Genomic DNA, 22,037 nt, shown 5'->3' with positions numbered 1-22,037 from the left:
CGTCGTTGTCGCGGCGTAGTCCGCATCCCTCCCCCATTCTCCTCGCCGCGGCAGCTGCGCGCTCCGCCGCTCTCACCGCAGCGCCATCTGTGCGTCAGCGCGGTCAGCGCGCTGCTTACGCTCGGCTGCGCTCGCTCCCGCCGTCGTGCCAGCTGTGCGTCAGCGCGCAGCTTGCGCTCGGTTAAAAATTTACACCATCTTCCCGCGAGGGGAACCATGACGCATCGGGGGTGAACATGCTGCGTAAATAGGATACACAACAATTGCTGACATCGCTAACATAACGGAAACGCAACGGCAACCCCCGATGTGTCGCATCTACCCCATGGTTCCCCTCGCGGGAAGATGGTGTAAATTTTATTTTAATTAATAATACATGGCTGCTTGATTTTTGCGATAGTGAAAAGAAAATACCACTTAAAAAAGATTTTAACCCAAAAATACAAGAGCGCGCGGGCGCGACGCTAGCCCCTCCAGGCGGTATTTCAAGAAATCCAACAGTAACGAAAGGTGCCAGTAGATGGCACGCGAGCAGCGGAACGCGGTAAAATTGAATTGACTTGGGCGCACCTCTACCGCGTTTACCGTGGGAAGAGTAAGACGGGACGGGCAGAGCGTGAGAAGTGTGCGGGAAAGAGAAGTGGCACAGGCGGCAGACGACTATCGTCTTTCGACGACATCTGCAGCGAAGTGAGCAGATACGCGGCCATTTTTTTACCTGTGCTCCTCATCTGTGCTCCTCATCAAGTTATGTATGTCGTAAGTCGCAGTGTGCTAGCGTTCCTGTTGGTCTATTAAGCTGACAGAAGAGACCGCCACCTGTGCACTAGCTTGATGTTTTCTTGCACAGACCGAGCGTCTCTGACATAACTGTTTAGCGACAGCACAAGATGTGTTGTGATGCCCGCTACGCTTCTCTGCAAAGACTGCTTTGAATTCGCATCATTTACGCGCCCCACGCGAACGATCGTACATGACGGTGGTGTCTGCACTGGAGCTCTGATGATGCTGCGTAAACTTCCACTTTAACCCCCACTCCTAATGACTAGTTCCGGTTCCCACCCGTAAAAATCAACAGACGCATGGAACAGTGTGGGGAAACGCTAAGCTGTGCACGGGGTGCGACACGGCATGTTCGTCAAAACAAATCCTTGAGCTAATCGTATCGGCGCAACAAGGCCATGGCTCGCACCACTGCTGCAACACCGGGGAAAAAAACGACAAACAAGGGAGTGCGGATAAACTTTCCAAACAAAAAGTTGGGCGTATTTTTACAAACCCCAGGTGACAAGTCACAAGAGGCATGGTAAACGACGAAAAATAAATGACCACCTCCCGTTACCGCTCAACAATACCGCAGATCTCCCTCAAATATTTTGCACAATGAAAATCATTTTGAAATTCTCGTGCGTATGTGCGTGAGCATTCGCAGCATGCATGCAAAAAATACAATTGAGGTGGTGTCAGATATTTCTTGAAACAAGTTATACCGCGTACGTCGACTCGGGTTACTCTATCTCGTCAAGCTTCACGTGCTTCTAATAAATAATACCTGTATCACAGTGACGCCATACAACCTTTGGGAATCCTGGCCGACCCCATTTCCGCATTCATGCGGGTACTGCGGTCCCGGAAAACGGCTGTGCCTCGCGTGTGATACATGCCGCTCAAAATAAATTGTTCACTGTTTGCCTCATACGACGACGCTATACTCGCGCTGAGTTTCGCGTACTTCTAATCAATGGTTAGTTCACAGAGGAGTTGTAATAACGTTTCAGAAATTACTTTTTCAAATTTTTTTCGGGTCTAACGCGCCGAAGCAACACCTGGGCTATGAGGCGCGCCGTAGTGGGGGAGGGCTCCGGATTAGTTTTGACCACCCGGGGATCTTTAACCTGGACATTTTAGGGGCGAAGCCCCTTAGGAGCTGGAGCTGTTGGCGTCTCCTGTCGCCGTCGTCGTAATCGTCGTCGTTGCACTCGTAGTCTCATGTAGTCACGGTACTAAAACACCGGGAAACTCGTTTACGCCTCGCGCTTGAACGTAAGGCGTACTAAAAAAACAGCGGGACACTCGTTTACGCGTCGCCCTAGAGAGCGTAGGGCTTCAGAAACAAGAGACGTTTCCAGCAAAGCTGTATACCTCTATCCCCCGATGGTTTCATCTCCGTTGGCAAAAACCCCAAGGCGCCAAGAATACACTTGTACACTGCATGCTTCGCCCCTCCCCAGGTTCCACATTAGTGGAGATGGCCCGGGATTTTTTCGCTTTTCGCCTCCATCTGTCGGGACCCTTTTCACCTGACTATGGAATTTACAGGGGCTTGCGAGGAAGGAGTATGATTGCGGAAAACGGGCGTAACTCGCGCTAGCTACAGCCACACCTTAACACGTATAATATTCCACGTTTGGTTCGATTCCCGGCCGCGGCGGCCGCTTTTCTGATGGCGACGAAAAGCGAAAACGCTCGTGCGTACGAGATTTCGGCGCAAGTTAAAGATCCACAGGCGGTCAAAATTAATTCGGAGCCCTCCACTACGGCGCCTGATCGCCTGCGTTGCGTCGGCGCGTTAAACCCTACAACCAATCAATCAATCAATAGTCCATTTGTATGCTGAATTTTATGCCATTTGTTACCATGGATAATTACTAATCATAGTGAATTTTAAAACGGTTGATTTTTAACGGTTGATTAAAACGGCAGCGTTGCTGCGGACGTTATGCGGATTCTTGTTTGAGTACACGGCTTCAAAACGATCTGTAGCGCCATTTAGAAAAATGAGGTGGAATAAATGTCCTTATTTAAGCTGACAAAAGAATTCCGTGACTTGTGTAGGATGGCCTTCTCAGTCCAAGAAGCCATTATCTTTAGCTGCCGTACTAGCCATCGAGATCAGCTTGTCTTGGTGTACAGGGCGCGAGATGGCCATGGCCGGCCCTCTGACCGAAGAGATAAAATAAAGATAAAGATAAAGATAAAGTTTATTTGCCCGCTTATACATTCATTACATGAAAAGGGCTGAGGAAAAAATTCCGTCGCACTTCCCCGAGGGGGAGAGTGTGTAAGTGCGAATGCACGGTTGTTGATTGCGCGATTACGGTGGATATCGTGATCTTGGAGTGGAGAGGAGGCGCCCAACACCCGCAGTCACTGAGCGGAGAGAGGAGGAGGAGAGTAGCGCCCGCCGTTACGGCGAGGGCTACACGAGCGCCCTCACGCGTCGGAATGCGGAGCGCCCGCTACGCGAGCGAGAGCTCTCCCGCCCGAAGTGGAGAGGAGGCGCCCAACACCCGCAGTCACTGAGCGGAGAGAGGAGGAGGAGAGTAGCGCGCGCCCATCTCCCCCCGTTGCTAGGGAAGACGAGGAGGAAGACGAGGAGCGCGCGCACCCGCAGCTGTTGCTATGCGGACAACGGCGGCGGACGATTCAGGCTCGCTTAAGAAGTGCATTCGCACTTAAAAAAGCTGCCAAAGCAGCTTTACGGGCCCACCAGGCCCTTGGGTACATGGCAGCAATGGGCAATTAAACAGAATATGTAGTTGTAGGCAACTGTAGCAGCCTTGCTGCACACACATACAAAAAGATAGAGTTTGCACGACATCGCCGCCGTACATTGCAGCCTAAAAAAAGAAAAAAAGAGAAAGAGTTGGGTTAGGAATGGTTAACGGGGATGGAATTGTGGTGCGTGTCCACGCCATGTGGTAGAGGGTGCAATGGGGTGGGTGGTAAATTCAGGTGGAGGAGTATTAGGTGGGGTGAATAACGTGCAGTTTGGCGCCGTGGTAGTAAGTATTAGTATGTACAAGCGTCGCCATATGGTTTCGCCTTCCTTGTAAAGTTTTGCGCACGGTGGGAATGGAGTGTGCAGAGCAGTTGGTGGCAATGCTGCAGTATTTCGTTGCCTCAGCGAGGAATGCTGGAGTATTGGAGTGTACGGCCCTTGTCTTCTCCTGGGAGCGCGCGGCAGCGACGTGAGACGCTTCATTGCATTCCAGGAATTCTGACCGGGAGTACATACGCTGTGGGTTTCGGGTAGATTAGGAATGGAGTTCAGCACGCAAAGAGCAAGTTGGAAGAGAGAGAGAGAGAGAGAATAAACTTTAATGAAATTGAAGGAAGGCTTCAGAGGGGCGTCCTCATTCCAGGATGCCTCGAGCTCGGGCCGCGTCGACAGCGTTTCCGATCAAGAAAAGCAAGCTGATCTTCGAGGCCGGAGCTGGCCAAGGCTATCTCCCAAAGCTCTATGGAAAGGGGGAGGTTGGGGGTGTCTAGGGTAGATTTGTCACAGCCGCCCACTACGTGTCTGAGGTTCCCAGGCTCTCCACAGAAGCGGAGAGCGGAGAAAATTGAATTCGGTCAAAGAGGTAAAGTTTGGTTGGGTGTGGGGAGGCATTAAACTACAGGGTGCGAAATAATCTTTCCTGGACCCTCGGGAGCGATTTGTGTGAGGAGGAGTACGTTCTACGGGAGAGCCTATAGTGCTGTGTGAATTCCTGGTATTTGACAAGAGGATGCATGCGCTCGGGCTCGGCTTCATCTAATGCGGCCGACTTGAAAATGCCTGAGAGCGGCTTGCGAATCGAATATACCTGTAAGTATCCTTCGCTGGTACATGCGACCAAGGCGATGGCTGTTTCTTCGGTCCAGGGGTTGCCCTCCCGCTCCCAGCCTCAACGGTATCGTGGGGCCTCGGGTGAACGCCCTTCGGGTGCTCGGTCTCAGCCTCAGCCAAACGGGCATGCAGCCGCCGTACAACAACGTCAACCCACACGTCGTACGCCCCATCACCAAACAACGCAAGGGGCTCAAGGAATGCGACACGTTCCGCCTGGCAATAAGCCCCCTTCGTTAATCGCATATACCACAGGCGCTTCATACTTCGCCTGTAAGCCCAAAGAACAAAACAAAGTCAACAACTTAATTCCAGGCCCTACAAATTTGTCCTAGGACTCCCATCCAAACTTCCGCCAGGCATTTCCTCCAACTTGGTGTCCGCAGCAGTTGAGAGGTGTTGACCCTTGCTCATCACGATAACCAACTCGAGCGCCCCTCGCTCACGAAAACGAGCCGTCACGTTCTTCGCCACCCTAAGCAAAGCGAAGGAACCACAGCGATGCCAAGACGCATCACTGAGTCCCCCACATTCCTCGCAACGTGAACACGGTGTAAAACCAGGGCACGGTAAAGCTCGGCTTGAAGCCTTCCGCACCAAGTACCGTCATTGCCCACACATTCGCTAAACCGACGCTCCCCGCTAATCAACACCTCCAGCACATGCCCTGATTGACTTCAAGGGCGCATTCCTCACCTCCCTCACCGTCAGAACCACTGACAATCCAAATTAGTTAAAGCTAAGTTTAGGATGTTTGTCTTGCACACAACCCCATCAAGTTCCATCCGCTTATAAGCTCTTAAACGTATGTGAAAAATTTCATTTCAAAACGACCTTGATTTCAATGCGGAGCAGGCGGCTTTTCTCGCGAGACCACCTGCGCTTTCTGACTTTCTCAGGCAGTGGGACCAATTTACAAAATCCCGTTCTCCTAGGCGATTTTGCGACATTTAAAACAATATGTTTCATGCAATTGGCGACTTTCACAGAGAAAGTTTATTCGGTTTTCTGTGTTTAATTGTTGCATAAGAAATCACTTTTTTTACAGAGTACGTTTTGATCGAACGAAATTGTGAAAAAAAAAAACTGTATTTTTTTCTCCTCAGAAAAAAGAAAAAAATGAATGTACCCTACATGACCGAGTAGGCTTAAATGCCCTGAGTGCTGGGCAACATTTTCTTTTCCACTTACAGAAGCAAAAGGGACATCCGGAGAATAAGCTTGTCCACGGCCAGAGGATTCGGCAAGAGATTAAGCCCGGGTTCTTCAGACGAATCCTACCAGCCAGCTCCTCTCGACGCAGGGTACGAAACATCCATTTAACAAGTTCCTTTTTTTTAAAGCTTGGAATGAACCATTTTTCAGCGGAACCAACTGTATTTTACTAAACCAATAAATTAAACATAATCAGTGCACCCCAGTATTTTTCCTCGCTCAAATGAAGCGGCAAGGTTGCGACCGCGGGTAACACACGTGCGCTTGCCCGCTGAACACTAGCTCGAGTACTTACGTTCTGTCTGGCCTGTACTGTGTACCGCTGCTGTAGTAGTAACTCCGTAGTGCTCTATGGCACTACAATTTCAGCCGAGGCTTGAAGCGTGACAAACAAGCGCACAGTTTGGTTAACCCGCTTAAATGATTAATGAGTAATTGGTAGAGAACGCTTATTAGCACGAAGGATTGAGCGTCCTTAGTCTAGGAAACTCTCTCGGTTGTGACTTATTTCCAGCGCGCGCTGAATGTGAGCCATAAGAATTCGTCGATCGGACAAGTAGCCTTAGTCAGTGGGGGTAGTGTAGAGATACGGTTTTATGGCCGGACTTTCACACAGGACATGAATCCCGTCCGTAATGGCAAGTAAGAAGGTCTGAGGAGAGGAATGAAAGAGATAGGCTTTTGCGGGTTTCACAAGGTGTGTGTCTGCCCCTGGTGGAGCAAAACGGATTGCAGGGGAAGGAATGTTGTTATTACTTTGCACGCCGCAGTGCACTTGCGGAGAAAGTGTATCCATTTTTTTTTTTTTTTAAATTCAATTCAGCTTATTCCTACCTTTGCAAGCAGCGGACACAAAACGAAAAAGCTATTTAGTGCTTGTCTAGCCTTCGAGCCGGAGGCTACGCTCTGGGCAGCTTGACGGTGGGCGCAAAAAAAAAAAAATGCATACGGAAACATTCAAGATGCAGAACAGCAGCAGTATAGAACTTGACATTAAAAATGCATTTCAACAACAATATGTGAAAAGTTATACAAAAATCACAATAAATACGACCTCGGAACGTCAGAAAGAGAGAGATAGTAGTTATTCACGAGCTCATTGGTGCGCGATGGGGGTGGCCCTGTGGAGTGCGTTCTCTAGTCCGGGATGCCCTTGTCCTCTCGTATCCCCTCTATCAGCAAGCACTGGGTCCAGAGGTCCGAGCTGGCCAGCTGGTCAACCCACTGCTCGTACGTGGGGCGGGGCGGGGGGTTGGGGGTGGAGCCGGTGGAGTATGGTGGCCTCGGCTCAGAAAAGGTGGGAGTGTTGTGGCGGGAACTGTTTACGCTCGTGTATGTAGTGAGAGAGGGTGTGTTCTGGATCCTGGCTCTACTCAAAACTGACGCGGAGGATATGTACTCGGACAGCGGCACATCGATGAAGTCGTATCGGGGGGTCCAGACTACGATTTTAAAAAGCTACGGGGTGTCTTTGGGTATCTTGAGGGCGGGGGGCGATATGCGCCCGCACAGGTAGTTGCGACATACGACTTGTGCGTACGTGATGATTGATAATTGATACGAATTCGTTGTTTGTCGTGGCTACTGGGGAGATCGCGATTTCTTCAGAGGCGTTTATACAGATGGTGGATGTCGTGGTGGCCGTGAGTTTGTTGCCCTCGTGCTGGGTAACCGTGACTGCGTGGGCGGGTCAATGAGGGCAGCGGGAAACGTGCGTGCAACGGGTCGTGGGGTTGGCTGCGTGCTTTTCGGCTAGTTCCTTGACCCGTGCTTAGCGGCGTGCTTTATTGTAATGGAGGTGCGTGCTTCGGGGGTTGGGCTATGCAGATGTGTTTAAGGATTAAAGAGGGACACGCTGTTGTTGCTGGCCTCGTTTGGATGGCACGGGATATCCGAGGCGTCTGAGGGTGCATCGGCCAGAGGGGCAGCGGATGAGCTTAATGCAATACTAACTAAGTGTGCTCCCATGGTTGGGGCAGCTTGCGCGTGGACACGGAGAAGCGTCGACCGAGGGCGAGTTTGTAGGCTTGGCGGGTGAAGGCGTCCAGTTTGTCTTTTTAGGTGGTCTTGAGAGCCATGCAGTGTTGTAGCTTAAGTCACTGATGAGGAGTGACTAAGTGATTCGTAGAGTGTCCTCCTGGAGGCCGTAGGAGCGATCGGCGACGCGTGGAGTGCACGAGGTGCGTGAATGGGCATTGTAACGTAAGCCGTATTTGAGAGCCGCTTCCGCTGATGCACTACTCAAGCCGAGTACGCGGAGGTGTGGTACGTTGGGGGTGGGCGATGGGCTGTTGATGGTTAACTCCGGACCGGGAATTGGGTCTGTTCGTTTCTTAAAAGAGTGGGCACAGAGCCTGAAGAAGGCGGAGTTGCGGGGGACGCATTGTAGTCGCATGTTCGAGTAACGTTTGCCGCTTCCTGAAGTGCGCAATTTTGAGCTCCGGGGAGCCGTTGGGGACCCATAAGGTGAAATCGTCAGCGTAAACTGCGTGGTGTAAGTTGGGGATTGCATCGAGGAGAGGCAGATGCATACGCTAAAGAACTCAGCCAGCGTAACTGGAAGCAGTCCTGCAACGAACTCAAAGGCACTCTTGATACCCGCCTCACCTCGCACATACTCTGGTCCCTCCTAGGCGGCAAAGAATCCAAATCCGCAAGGCAGCGCCAGCTTAAGCGCCGTGTACACTACTGCCAGGTTACAGAAGCCGATTTAACATAAGCTTCAGAGACATGCTAATCTTCTACTAAGTCTGCCCATCTGCTGAAAGTAACCATTTAAATACGCTATATATACTAATGGCCCCGGTTTTACACCGACGGAAAAGAGTGCGCAGTGCTTTCGATCCGCACGGAAGGTTGCAATGACCCACTTCACCAAAACGTATGCGTTGGGCAAGAGTAGAGTAGTTTCCACATCCCTCTGGGTGATTTTTGACATTTCAGGCACTCTGCTACATTGACATATTACGAGCTGTACGTAGCTGTTGCACTAGTGCAAATGTCAAGCAGGATACGCTGTTTGGTTAACGGGGTTGGCGTCTGCCTTAATCAGGCAGGGTGCGATCAAGATGAGCGTGCGATGGCCCGTGGGGAGCGTTACCCATTCACCACGTATACCTTCGCTTTGCAGACGGCCTGCTGCTTCTTGGATAGCAGAGGAAGCGGCCAAGGGCGATATGGCTGGTGAGTTTCCGCGGCAGCCTTTTAATATTGGCGTTGTCACATATAACAGCGCTTCAAGAAGGACTAAACATTGGTGCTACCGATCATAGCTGAGGAGCGGAAATGCCCTCACACTACTTTACCATTGTGCTTCTAACGTTGTCACTACCAGTGCAACGCCGAATCAAAAGAGGGCACTGCTAAATACTTCTTGGCTCTACAAATACATCCAAGTACTTCGTGTTGTTTCAAACCTCAAGGGTTTGCTTTTTCGACGTGTATCCCTAACGTCGCATCTGTGTGTTTCCCCCCACTTAAAAATTACAGCCACCTGGAATCTCACCTTTGACCACACCGGCTTGGCTTTCTACGTTTGGGAATCTGCGGTTCTTGCCCAGCCGTAATCTGCCTGGTGACGAAACGCCACCTTGAATCATCCCTAGGTATAGACACGAGAAAGTTATCACAGGTGGATTCCAGAGTAGCCAATGCATTCAAGACAGGGAAGGGCGACGAGAAGGACAATTACTTCCGCGTAGCAATAAGCATTCCTGCTGCTCGATTCGCACTCCACGAGGCTGCTTTGGCTGAGCTTCTTCGCTCCGCGCGTGCAGGCCCCACAGAGTGTGCTGCCGCGAGTGAAAGCAAGCACTTTATCACTCCGTTAATCCTCCACGCGAGCGGCAAACTTATTCAGTTAAAACAGCCCACGGCGCATCAAAGCTGTTTGTCATTAGGGCGGATTGACTGGCGAATGATGGCATTGCTCCTCTTGAAGCCCGAAACGTTCGCGGCCGTGAGTTTCCATGAACTTCGAGTTCTCTAATAATCAGTTGACAATGTCCTTCGGTGTGAAATAGTGTATTGAAGAGGGGTGAACTCTGAGGCACAGGTGAATCCGCATAGACTCTCTTGAAGCCGGAATCTTTCCTTGCCGCCATCTCTATTGGCAAAAAAAGAGTTAGTCTACAGCGCACGTTATAGTGGAGAACGAGTGAATGGGCCGTGAGCTGCTTCAGAGCAGTCATTACCTTTTTCATCGTCTGGTGGCAGCTGTCATCGTCACAAGCACATCCCCCCGAGCGCGTATCTGCGAATTATAAATGGGTTTTGTAATGACGAACACCAAACATCAGGGTCACGAAATATCCCGGCGAAAGCTACACTAAAAGCTTCCCTGTGCCAACCGTCGCTTCAAGTCTGACGAAAGCCACGTTTGTTCCTCCCAGTGCCAATTTTGAAGGCCTTTTCCTACCTTTTCAGATGATGGAGCAGTTTATCAAGACAGCTTCTAGGCACCACTTGGCTCCGAAGCACGACCGCCGAGCCGCAACCACGTACTTTACCGCCAAGCCTACCATGGAAGAAAGCTGTATATACGCAAAATAAACTGCCACCAGGACGCCAGTGGCAAGCTTGCCGGGGAAGGCCTTTAACCGCAGTAATCTAAACAGTATACTGAACACAACGCCGTGGAGTTCCAGACCGCACTGCAGTTCTGTACAATCCTTGCGTTAAATAAAACTAGATATCTTGTTACTTGAATCATCCGTCAGCCATGGATATGTTATTGGGGCTCCCGATCGCACGTTCACCATTCACAATGATTCGCCTATGCTCACCGAGCTGGACTGAAAACAATATATGCTTGCGCTGTGAAGATGTGAACAGCGTTCGCGCGTGCCTTTCAGTAATATTTATGCATAAATAACGCCAAGTGGTCGTCACAATCTGCTATTTAATTGTCGATAAAGGTTTATTATTTTAATTAGGGAGTTCACCAGCCTTCGAACGGGTGCCTAATTTACGGTTAATGTGCTCTTTTTTTCGCACTCAGCAGACGACGGGAATCAGGTTTAAGGCCCGACATGCAATGAACGAAGCTACGCAGTAAACAGCGTGATGGGGTATCCTCAACTGCGAAGTTTGCATGCAGCAGGTCTACAAACAAACGAACTACAAACAGCAAATTAGGCCCACCGGGTTCCCAATGCGTTCAAGATATATTGGAGGAGTTTCCCATGAGGGCTGAGAATGACGGGCCTCGCCCCCTGGAGCGCCGGCGGAGGGATGCCGAAGTGCGCATTGGCGACGCTGTGGCCATTCTCGCACTTGCGGGGCGCACAGAGCCGCATGTTAGGTGTCACGCCTGTTGTTGTTGTTGTTCCTGTAGTGGCACATGCCCACGTAGGGGATTGGCCAAGAAACGGGGTGGCTTTTGGAGGCTAAAACACCCACCTCATAGCCCTATACAATCAGCCTGTAGGAATTGGGGAAACGGTTACCGAATATATAATAGATCAAGAGAAGAATCAGTTATTGATGCCATTTTTGGGAGAAACGGCTATAAAATTTTTTACCGGGTTAGCAGGACATGCGTCTGAAGATAGCGCACGTTGCTGAGAGTTTTCTTCTTCTTTTTTTTTGGCAGGCGTGCGTGCCTTGTATATGAACCATCCGCTCCTTCCAAACCCTTCACTGATCAAGGGGAACTTTGCCTGAACAAAGCCTGTAACCCTCGCCACCATTTCTTCAAGCCTCAGCTATGAATTCTTCATGGTTGTCGCATTTCCAACATTTTTTTCCTGCGCACTAAGCTTTATTGCGTTTAATGTTGTGGGTGGCTCGAAGAATAAGGTGAATTTTCGCCCTCGACGAGGCAACAACGTCCGGTTCGCTCATATCGCGTGAAATGGCCAGGTTGCCGCCTGGTCGGGTCCTGGCCGTGAGGTACGTGGCCATGCGGTACACGAGATAATAAATAAAGATCGTTTGATATGAAAGCTTAGCTCATCTATCAGTTTTATTTGTTTCTTACACAGAACAACCAGTCCGTAGTTCATATTTCTACCTTAGCGCACGCAAAATGCATTAAAATAGGAATATAGACTATAGGTGTAGCTCAGCTGTGCAGCATTCTCTCCGCACATGAAAGGTCCCGGGTCCGGTCTCCGGCACCTCCACGTGGGAACATCTTTTTCGTTGATAAAGCTGAATTGTACTGATATCACGCGCAGGTTCTATGGCGACACCGGATGGAGAACCGGCTAGGATATCTCTTAAAAGCGTTGCATCTCGCGTCAATATCGCTTCGAGCTGAACAGGGCGAACTGTTTGTCATCATGACGCGTCCTGTCTATTTCTCTCCCGCACGCACCGAGAGAAAGCATGTAGTTAGGGGAAGTGGGGCGAAGCGCAATTTTTTGCTCGGGAACAACGCAGCGAGAGGTTACACCACCCCGCTCGGTGACAGCAGTAGCAGCGGCATCATCGCGCTGGCTGATTCAGTCACGTGTGCAAACAATCCCAACCGCACAATTTGACATCAGCGGCGTATGCCTTATGCAGTGCACACGGTCGTTAACAGAAATATTAAAAATCGGGGATCCTAAACTGGAGTCCTGCAGCACAGCTTATGCAAGATAAATATCTCATACCGGCATGAGCATTGTTAGTACGCAATGCATGATCGCGCTTGACTTTGCAAACACCTGATTCGACACCAAATTTAAAGAGATTTGATGCAAGTATATAATGTAACACTGAATCAAAAGCCCTAGGTATGTCTCACCGTATACCGCGCCGATTTGCCTACTGTTGGCAACGTCACAGTTGGGAGTCAGTAGAAAAGGAACAACGTTGGTTTTAATAAATCTACCATGAACAAGTCAGTGTTTAAGGATGATTTATCTATGCTTCGGGAAGAAACGTGCTCAATCACGGTTATCCCAAAAATTCTGTCAAACCGTGACACAAGCGGGACAAAACATTATTCTTTGGTCACAGCACGCCACTCCGGCACTCTTCTGAAGTGGCACAACACCTGAGGGACATTGCGACGCAACAGGTGTCCCTCAGCAGGCGGAGATGTCCGAATCGAAACAGCATGTTCATCATAAACACTGAACGGCCGCTTGCCTTCTGCTTGAGCATATATCTGGGTACTTGTATACTTAGTGACGTCCGTAGTATTTCAATTCCGCGGGGAGGGGGGGGGGGAGGGGGGGGGACAACATGAAAAGAGGAATAAAAGTGGGAAAACACAAACAAGCAGCCAATTCAAAATAAAACGTAAAAAAAACACATTTCGATGGCCGCGAGCGTTCTCTGCATGACCGTTCCATCGCTTTGTTAGTTGCTGTTTTTCTTCGGGGGTATTAAAATGGGTGAACGCTGTGGCGAAAGCAGACATCGAAGCCGCATAAGCGCGGTGTGTAGCTTGAAACAGATAATTTTATTGGTATATTTATTTGATGCAACCCAGAGTTGGCGGTCTCGGCCATACCCGTTTCTTCTCTTTGAAAGGGGGGACCGTGGCCCTCCCCTCCCCCTGAGGAGGGCAGTGAATACGTTGCATACTCACATATGTTGCTTCACACTCGTTGCCTCTTCAACTTCGGTTTGGACAAAAAAGAAAGAAGGAGGGAATGCAAGCGACTGCCATGCGAGTGAACAAAACTCATTAGCTCTAGAAGAAACGCATGAGCCCGAATGAATTCTGGGAACGTCTCCACTTCTGTGCCACTGTGCCAAATCGTTCCTTACGCCTTAAAAAGGGCACTCGTCCGACGATCCAATACCTTCATGATACGCAAGGTTTGCTCCGGGTCTACAGGGTGGGCACATTTACAACGTAAAACACAGACAAGTACGCGTAAAGACATTATTTATGCGGATCATTTAAGGTCCATGCAGGGTGGGTGTTTACATAGTAATAAAAGCAAGGAATACAATGCGAACACGAATACAGCGAAACAAGACAGCAAACATCACTGCGAACGATGTATGGGCTCAGTAAGGGAATTCCATTCGGCGGTTGCGCGAGGTAAGAAAGAGCACTTGAACAGGTCAGTTCTAGCGAAATGCCGTGTTAGGGGGTGAGGGTGGTGATGGCGCTTTTATCGATTCATTAAAGGGGACAGATACGGTGTGACGTTCATGGCCAATTGGTCGTTACCAAGTAGCGCGAGAAACTCTAGGCGGAATGTTCTCCTTTGTAGCTGAAGGGGTGGGATATTGGTAGCTTGAATTGCATAAGGTCAGAGGGGAAATGTAACGGGGAAAATTTAGAAAAAATAAATTTCCTTTGGATCCTTTTAAGTATTGTAATGTTAGAATCGGTGAACGGATTCCATACGATACACGCATATTCAAGTTTAGGGTAGATAAGCGAGGCATAGCCAAGTAATTTTACGCTTGGGGGTGTTTTACAGAGTTCGTGCATCAAGAAGATGAGTTTGCGCAGAGCAGAGGAGTAAATATTGTCAATATGGGAATTCCTGGATAGATTGCCAGCAATTGTTACACCTAAATGCTTGTGGTTGGTGACCTGTTTTAAAGGAGCGTGAAGACTTTAGTTATGCGACGAACAGATTTTTCATTATTGAGCACCTTGCTTGTTTGAAGCCCACCTTGATTGTTGACACGGAGATTGTTGACTCTTGAATAAAACGCAATCATCAGCGAACAATCGGATGCTAAAACCAGGCACCACGACAGACACAATATTGTGACGTGGCAACGAAGGGTATGTATTTAATGATAAGTAATTACGAAAATAAACGTGATAGTAAAAACAGTCAAGGCAGCTGCGATCTCCCAGGCACTGCACGCACACCAACATCAGTGAGCGTCTTCATCTTCCTCCTCCAGCCTATGGGTTCACTTATCCCAGAGGGCGCATGCCCGCAGAGCGGGGGTTGGACACTGGTTCAGTTTATAGCAAGGAGCCAAGGGAGCGAGCCCGTGACACGACCCCCCGCGGTAGAAGCAACGTCCCGGTGCTGAAGACGGTAGAAGTTGAGGGCTGAACTTAATCGCGGAAGAAGTAGGGCTTCAGGCGGGACACATGCACAAGTTCAAACGCTGGTTGCGCAGTTGACGGCGAGGGCGTGACGATATAAATAATATATAATAAAAAAGCAAAGGTCCTAGTACACTTCCTTGCAATGGAGTACGCCAGAAGTCACCGGAAGACAGCCCGATTGTTCTACACCAACCGCCACGCACTGTACGCGGTTGCTCAAGTAGCTAATGATCCAGCTGATTATCATTTCCGGGAGGCCTACTGCTCTTAATTTAAAAATTAGTTTGTCATGCGGAACCTTGCCAAATGATTTGCTGAGATCAAGAAAAACTGAATCGATTTTATCGTTATTATCAATTACCGAAGCGAATGAATTAACTATCCTTACTAGCTCTGTTACTGTTCATTAACCTTTCCTGAAGCCCTGCTGCCAAGGTGTTAATACTGCACGTTTTAATATAGTGCATGGTTAGCTGTAATGTGCTCAATAAATTTACAACAAGACGATGCCAACAAGAGAGGCCGGTAGTTTTGGGGCAGAGATCGGTCACCTTAGAGGAGGAATTATCAGTTTTGTCTATTTCATGTCCGGTTGAAACTGTCGGCCGTTTCGACCGAGCACAGATTGGCTGAAAGTAGACGTCCTGATGACATGCAGCCCACCAATGGGTCAGAGGTCTCGCAAGTGCAACTAAGTCACGACTGAAACGGTCGCAAAGGGGACGTTTTCAAAGCGGACAAAACTCAGAATACTGCCTCCGGTTGGGAGTGAGCGTGAGAGGCCTCTCGCTAGAGTCGGTTCCACAGTAGCAGACGACAAAGACGTCGGGACCAGACGCTCGTTTTGCGCCAGTGGCCCTTGCTGTTCGACCATTGGATGTCTTTGCCGCAAGTACTGGCCATTCCCGCGCTTCCACGACGAAGGTCGGATACCTTTCCCTTTAGCCACTTCTTTTACTCCGCGCCCATTCACATTTACGCTAGAGCATGCACGTGTCACGAGCTTCTGCGTCGGCCGTCTGCATCCGGGTCCGCGCACTCAGCCACGCGAGCGCGAGGTGGGCAGTTCTGAAACGGCCATTTTCTCTCCTCCACGCAAAGCGAGAAGTGCTGTTACAACGAACTCGCAGTTCAGATGGATGGCGCTCAGTGGAATACGAGACCAGGATGCCCCAACGGCAAGCACTTTATACGCCGCTCCCGTCTGGTTGTTGAGCGCCAGCCAAGCCTCTTCACCCGCCGCCGTTCAATGGTGAGCCGCGCAGCTCCAGCCGAGCGCTGCCGCTCACTGCCGCCACTCCAGTTCTCCTTTCACCGCGGCCACCAAGCTGAGCCTGCCGCAGCGATGGAGCACCCTGGCCTCTGGCTGCTGCGGCTTGCTGGGGAGAGTGCGGCCACGGCCACAGCGACCGACCGTGGTGCAGCGACGTCGGCGGAATCGCCGTGCGCCCACAGCCGCGGTTGGACAGGGCGCGGCTGTGTTTGCCGGGTACACGCCCAGCGTTCGCTACGTCACCGGCACGGGTTTACACCGGCAGCAAACCAAGACCGGCCCGCGACTCTCGAGCGTATTCCGGCGCTTCCTCCTGGGTGCTGCGCTTCGAGGTCAGCTTTACCTGGCCTTGCTGACCTACGTGAGACTGCGCGCCCCAGGCGTCTTCCGGCGCTCCCGTCTAGTGCGAAGTTCCGAGTCCAGTTGCAGTTGGCCCAGGGAGCCCGCACGACGCTGGCCCGCCTGCTGTACGCCGGTCGTCCCATCCCCCCACAGCCTGCAGCTCGAGCTCGTCGACCGACAGGGATGCAAGTGAAGGCGGCGCACATGGCAAGCTGATCGCGAAGTTCGCGATCCTCGCCCGGAAACGAAGCGTCGTTGGTGGCAGCTGAAATGTCATCGGACTGAGCAGAAAATTTTTTCGACGGGTTGTCTGCCGCACCGCCTCCACCACAACATTGTTAATTTATTGGGTGTCTCCCCTCTCAGCTGCTAGTGTTTTCCAGGCGGTTGTATTTTTTTATTAATTTGTGTACAATTAATAAATTATCGTTTATTATGGGAGCTTTGTCCTTGATTGCGTTTACTTGCCTGGACTCATGGCCGTGTACAGGGTGTTGCGACGATAATTGGAACACATCAAAAAAATTTTCCTGAGCGAACCGCTGCTCTGTTCGCGCTCAAACTTCACACGAAGGTCGCATTTTGTGGCTTATTTTGTTTGAAACCGGGAACGACGGTACTTATCTGTTTATCCTGAAAATAAATAAAAACAATTTTCGCCTATGGGAAAATGGCGGCTGATTTGGACGTGTACGCCCGAAAACCAGGTTTCCTGATCGTCTGCTAGCTCATTCCTAGGTGCATTTTCTGATCGTCTGCTGCACCATTTGGCTCCTTCATACCATGAATCCCAAATGTGCATTTCGCTCTGCATACCCCAGGTGGTTCCGTCGTTCCAAGATAAACTTGCGCTGGCTCGCACGTCCAAATCAGCCGCTATTTTCCCTTAGGCGAAAATCGTTTTTATTTATTTTCAGGATAAACAGGTAAGTACCGTCGTTGTTCCCGGTGCCAAACAAAATAGACCACAAAATGCGACCTTCATGCAACAGAGCGGCGGTTCGCTCAGGAAAGTTCCAATTATCGCCGCAACACCCTGTATAGTGGGGGGACATTACAGTGGCCAGCCTCCCTCCTGCTGAAGTTGTTGTGTAGCTGTCCCCCCTCCTTTCTTAAAGACGATAGTCTTTCTTGGGCTACTTAAACGCGAAAATTTTGGTCTGTCTGTATGTCTGTAACTCGGTTCAGCCACCTGGCCAAAGTGAAACAAGTTGCACAATAGGTTCATATACCCACAGCCAAATGTAAATGTCTAAGTCCGGTGGCAATCTTCACTCCACATACCGCTTGGAACGCATGGGGAGGAGGGCAACGTGATTGATTGATTGTTTAACGCGCGGATGCTACACAGGTGATTACCTAGGTGCGCCGTAGTGGAGGGAAGTTATTTTTCCACCCCTTTGCTTCAGCGTTTGGCATAACTTATATACCACCGGGAAAAGCCTTATTGAGTTTTTTGAGAACATTGACAATCATTTAGCAAGAATAACCTAAAACTGAAGTAAAGTCATTTCGGCAGAGGATTTTAACCTACCAGGAGTAAATTTGGATGCATGAATTCTTGGACCACTAGATAGGCCACATGCTGAACTTATCTTAGAAATGACGGTAAAATATGGTTTGGTTCAGGTGGCCGAGAAACCTATGCGAATTCAAGTAAATTCCAGCGCCCTCTTAGGCCTTTTATTCTTATTAGAGAGTACCTTTGAACATAATATTGAAGTAAATGATAGAATCTCGGATCATGAGATTGTTGCAGCCACTTTAAAAATGAGAAAACCCTGTGGTAAGAACTGGATAGTTCATGTTTATACCGAGCCGACGATACGTCAGTCCTAGACTATTTAGAATTGGCTTTAGACCGTATGCCAAACAAGAAAGACATAGACAAACTATGGAAGTATTTAACCGGTGTAGTACGCAGTTCGTTATCTATGTTTGTGCCAAAAAAAGCTAAGGACAATCCGTGGGTTTCCTGTGAATTAACACATTTAAAGCGTAAGCTATGCCATGCACGGCGGCACAAGCCAAAAAATTTTGAGAGAGTAGCGGTACTTAGCACTCAAGCTCGACAAGCTTTTTCGCTACGACACTCACTGCGTACCTTAAAGTACCACCTCAAAAATGCTGATACCTTGCCCGATCAAACCCTTCATTAAATATAATAGTTGTAAATACTAATGCCGTGTTCAACAATCCCGGGATTATTGCCCAAGAATTCAACCATTTTTTTTGCTTCTGTATATTCAGCCGAAAAGATGAGAGTACTGCAGTAGATTTTGAATTTCAGGACCATAGTGATGCAAGCACTTTTTTCTCAGAAGAAGGTATAGTCGACATGCTGCTGAAATGGATGTAAAAAGTCTCCTGGCCCTGACAAAATACCAAATGAATATTGAAGGCATTACTGTGAATGGGTTGCATGCTTCCTGGTCAATATTTTTTCCGTATAACTAATAAGTGGTGCATTACGAAGTGAATGGTTATTAGTGCGTATTGTATATGTTTTTAAGGCAGAAGGTTACACATTGGGAACTAACGTCCTATATCCATAACTTTCACAGCTTGCAAAATCACGGAGCATGTTATTTGTAGACAGCTAGTAGAATACATTGAAAACAACATTTTTTACAGCAAACAACATGGTTTTCGAAGGCACCTATCAACGGTCACACAATTATTTGAAACCACACAGTTCTGCATTTAGACCACCTGGGGATCTTTAATGAGCGCCGAAATCTCGTACACACGGGCATTTTTGCTTTTCGCCTCCATCAGAAATGCGGCCGCCGCGGCCAGGAATGAAACCCGTGCCCTGAAATATCTTGGCATAACAATCGCCAGTAGCCTTAATTGGAATGAACATGTCGAAAACATCTGTGGATCTGACAGGTTCAGGCTTGGTTTGTTAAAACGTAAAATAAGAAATGCTGCTCCAGATATTAAATTGAAAGCATACACTAGATTTGCTAGTACAATTTGGGACCCACGTCAGCAATGCATAATAGATAAATTAGAATGAATTCAGCAAATGGCGGTTAGGTTTATTTTTTCTGACGACAAAATACACTTGGTACCCGCCATGATGGCCAGGACCGGTCTCGCTACACTGGATGTGTGCAGCAAAATCGCACGCCTTAAATCTTTATATCAACTTTATAACAATAAGCTGGACTTGAGTCCCTGTTTGTATTCGAAGCCTGCTGGAAGAGTTTCGCTGCGAACTAACCACTCTTATGTTATTATGCCTTATGTGCCTAGAGTGGATGTCTTTAAGCACTCTTTCATTGAAAAAACAATTGTTAAGCGGAACAACTTGAACCCATGTGTATTTCCTATCAACAATATGGTTGATGCTTTTGACAAAAGATTGAAAGCATTCTTTGTGTGAACTTTGCATTGTATTCCCACCCTGTAACAACCCGTAAGGGCTCACAGTATTGAAAATAAAATGGTCTTAAATGACGCACAGCAACCAGTTTAATATCGCATCCCTAACTAAACTAAAGTGCATGAAACATCCTGCTCAAGAACCAAGTAACCTGGGAAAAAAGGTTGCAGCGGAGACTTTTTTCACCATGAACACCAAGCTCCTGATTTTGTCAAGGACTAGCAGAATACTGGGCTTGAATCGTTCCTCCACACTGTTTTCTTGCAGAAGAATAACAGCAAAACAGCGTAAACTTGGAAACACTTACAACTTAAAGTTTCTCCTGTGAAACCCCCGGATTTCATTCACATGCATGATCACAATATTACAAAAGCTGCAAGGTATCCAAATGACAAGATGCAGAGTCCAGCCACAGTTGAAGCTTTCTAGCTTTTGGAGCAACATTTCCACAATGTTTATGCCAAATATTTCTCAAAAAAAAAAAAAAAAAAAACTTCAGGGCCCTTCCACTCCCTGAAAAAGGATTACCAGCGAAGCTGGACGTAGTTACGGTGAACTACGTAGTCCAAAAACGTTGACACTGCTCCGCCCACATCGCGGCCGTTGTTGCTTGCCATTATCGCTTCAGCTGTGCTTCACAAGGTAGCTTGCTACACACGTTCTCTGCTGCGAGAGAATTTTTTTGCTCCCTCTGATGTGGCGTTCTCACTTGCCAGTGTCGATAGATGCGAGAGTAGCTACGTCATCTATAAACCGAGCCAATCTCTCTCCCCTTACTTGAAACTCCTCTCCAACCTGACTTTTTTTTGCAAATGCACATGGGGTTGCACCGGAGGAGTTTGTGCGTAGATGGGACTGCCGGACTTTCCTTTTGCCTGGCCATACAAAGCTTCACTTTAAAAATCAGGATAATTACGCCGGTGGTGTAATGCCAACTTCAGTGTAAACCGTGCATGTGAGAAGTGTTGATGTGGCTTATGATCCCAGACAGTTACTGGTAGTTATTCATCGCAGACACGTAGAAAATCTGGTTTCCAAGGAGACTGTATGCAGGTTCCATACAAATATTTGGGAGGGATTGGCATCAGGGAAGGCCTTTAGCAGCTTGGAAGTGACGAAGTTGGTATGTAGAGATGTGGTTGCGGATCCAGTCTGTAAGCACACAAAGCTTCTGCACCCGAGCGAGTTGTTGTGGTGTTTTTTCTGGAACACCTCTACTCTGCTTGGCACTGCTTTTGTGGCTCACTGCCTTGGCATGTTGCTCTTGCACTTCGGGATCCTTACACATTTTGGCTCACCTTCCGAGGCATGCAACGTAGGTTGCTGTCATTTGATTGATTGTAGGGTTTAACGCGCCGACGCAACGCAGGCGATGAGGCGCGCCGTAGTGGAGGGCTCCGGATTAATTTTGACCACCTGGGGATCTTTAACGTGCGCCGAAATCTCGTACACACGGACGTTTTTGCTTTTCGCCTCCATCAGAAAAGCGGCCGCCGCGGCCGGGAAACAAACCCGCGACCTCGTGCTCAGCAGCGCAACGCCTTAGCCACTGAGCCACCGCGGCGGGTTGTTGCTGTCATTTGTCTCTTCACTTCCGGGTTGGCAGCTTGTACCGTGGGTTCTTCCTGCTGCCTTGAAATGGCTTATGTTGGCAGCTGCTAATCGTACAAACAACATTCCCCGACATCTGAGAAATCACTGGAAAGTGTCTTGGGAGTTCCCCGATTAGGTTTTTCCTTATTATCTCAGTTATTTGTTTGAATTTTTCGATGAAATTGGTATGATTGTTTATGGGACAAATCAATCTTTTAAACGAGCCAAACTTGTATATTTTCTTCTGGCCCCTTTAAACACTGCCCCGTACAAGACTCTCGCTGTTGAAGGCAGTCAATGACACATTTCAGTTGTAGATACTGGCAGACGTAGTTGAAAATGAGCTATTTTGCGCCGTCTCAGTTTCTTGCTCCCTCCAGCTCATGAAACAGTGAGCTCGCAAATGAAGTCATTGACAGTGTCCAGTGCCTGAGCCACAAAAGTACTAGGAGAATGGAGAGCACAGTTCCTAGTTGCTGTAGGGCACAGACAGACAGGACACAAAAGAGTGAGGCCAACACCTGTCTGACTGTGCCAGTTTTGTATAAAAAAATAGAGAAAATAAAAATCAGACATGAACTACACACCTAGAAACCATGCCCAGTCTAGCTGTTATGTTGGTGTACTACAGAGGTAAACACAC

General features: G+C 48.8%; 1 protein-coding gene across 2 annotated transcripts in view; it reads left to right on the top strand.

Moving 5' to 3' along the window:
- LOC144173549 (uncharacterized) overlaps positions 1-10,534 on the top strand; it is a 189,222-nt gene extending 178,688 nt beyond the window's left edge. For both annotated transcript variants that reach the window (XM_077701935.1, XM_077701929.1), the window contains exons 4-6: positions 5,806-5,916; positions 8,958-9,010; positions 10,253-10,534. In XM_077701935.1, the coding sequence (XP_077558061.1) occupies positions 5,806-5,916; positions 8,958-9,010; positions 10,253-10,284 (196 nt within the window). In that variant the 3' untranslated portion in view covers positions 10,285-10,534. The remainder of the gene's footprint in view (positions 1-5,805; positions 5,917-8,957; positions 9,011-10,252) is intronic.
- The last annotated feature ends 11,503 nt before the right edge of the window (positions 10,535-22,037 follow it).

Source organism: Haemaphysalis longicornis, unplaced genomic scaffold, assembly GCF_048455015.1.
Source record: "Haemaphysalis longicornis isolate Haplotype H1 unplaced genomic scaffold, Haemaphysalis longicornis Haplotype H1 scaffold_1, whole genome shotgun sequence".
NCBI lineage: Eukaryota > Metazoa > Arthropoda > Arachnida > Ixodida > Ixodidae > Haemaphysalis > Haemaphysalis longicornis.
The sequence above is the reverse complement of the archived record's forward strand: the minus strand, read 5'-3'. Positions and strand labels throughout refer to the sequence as shown.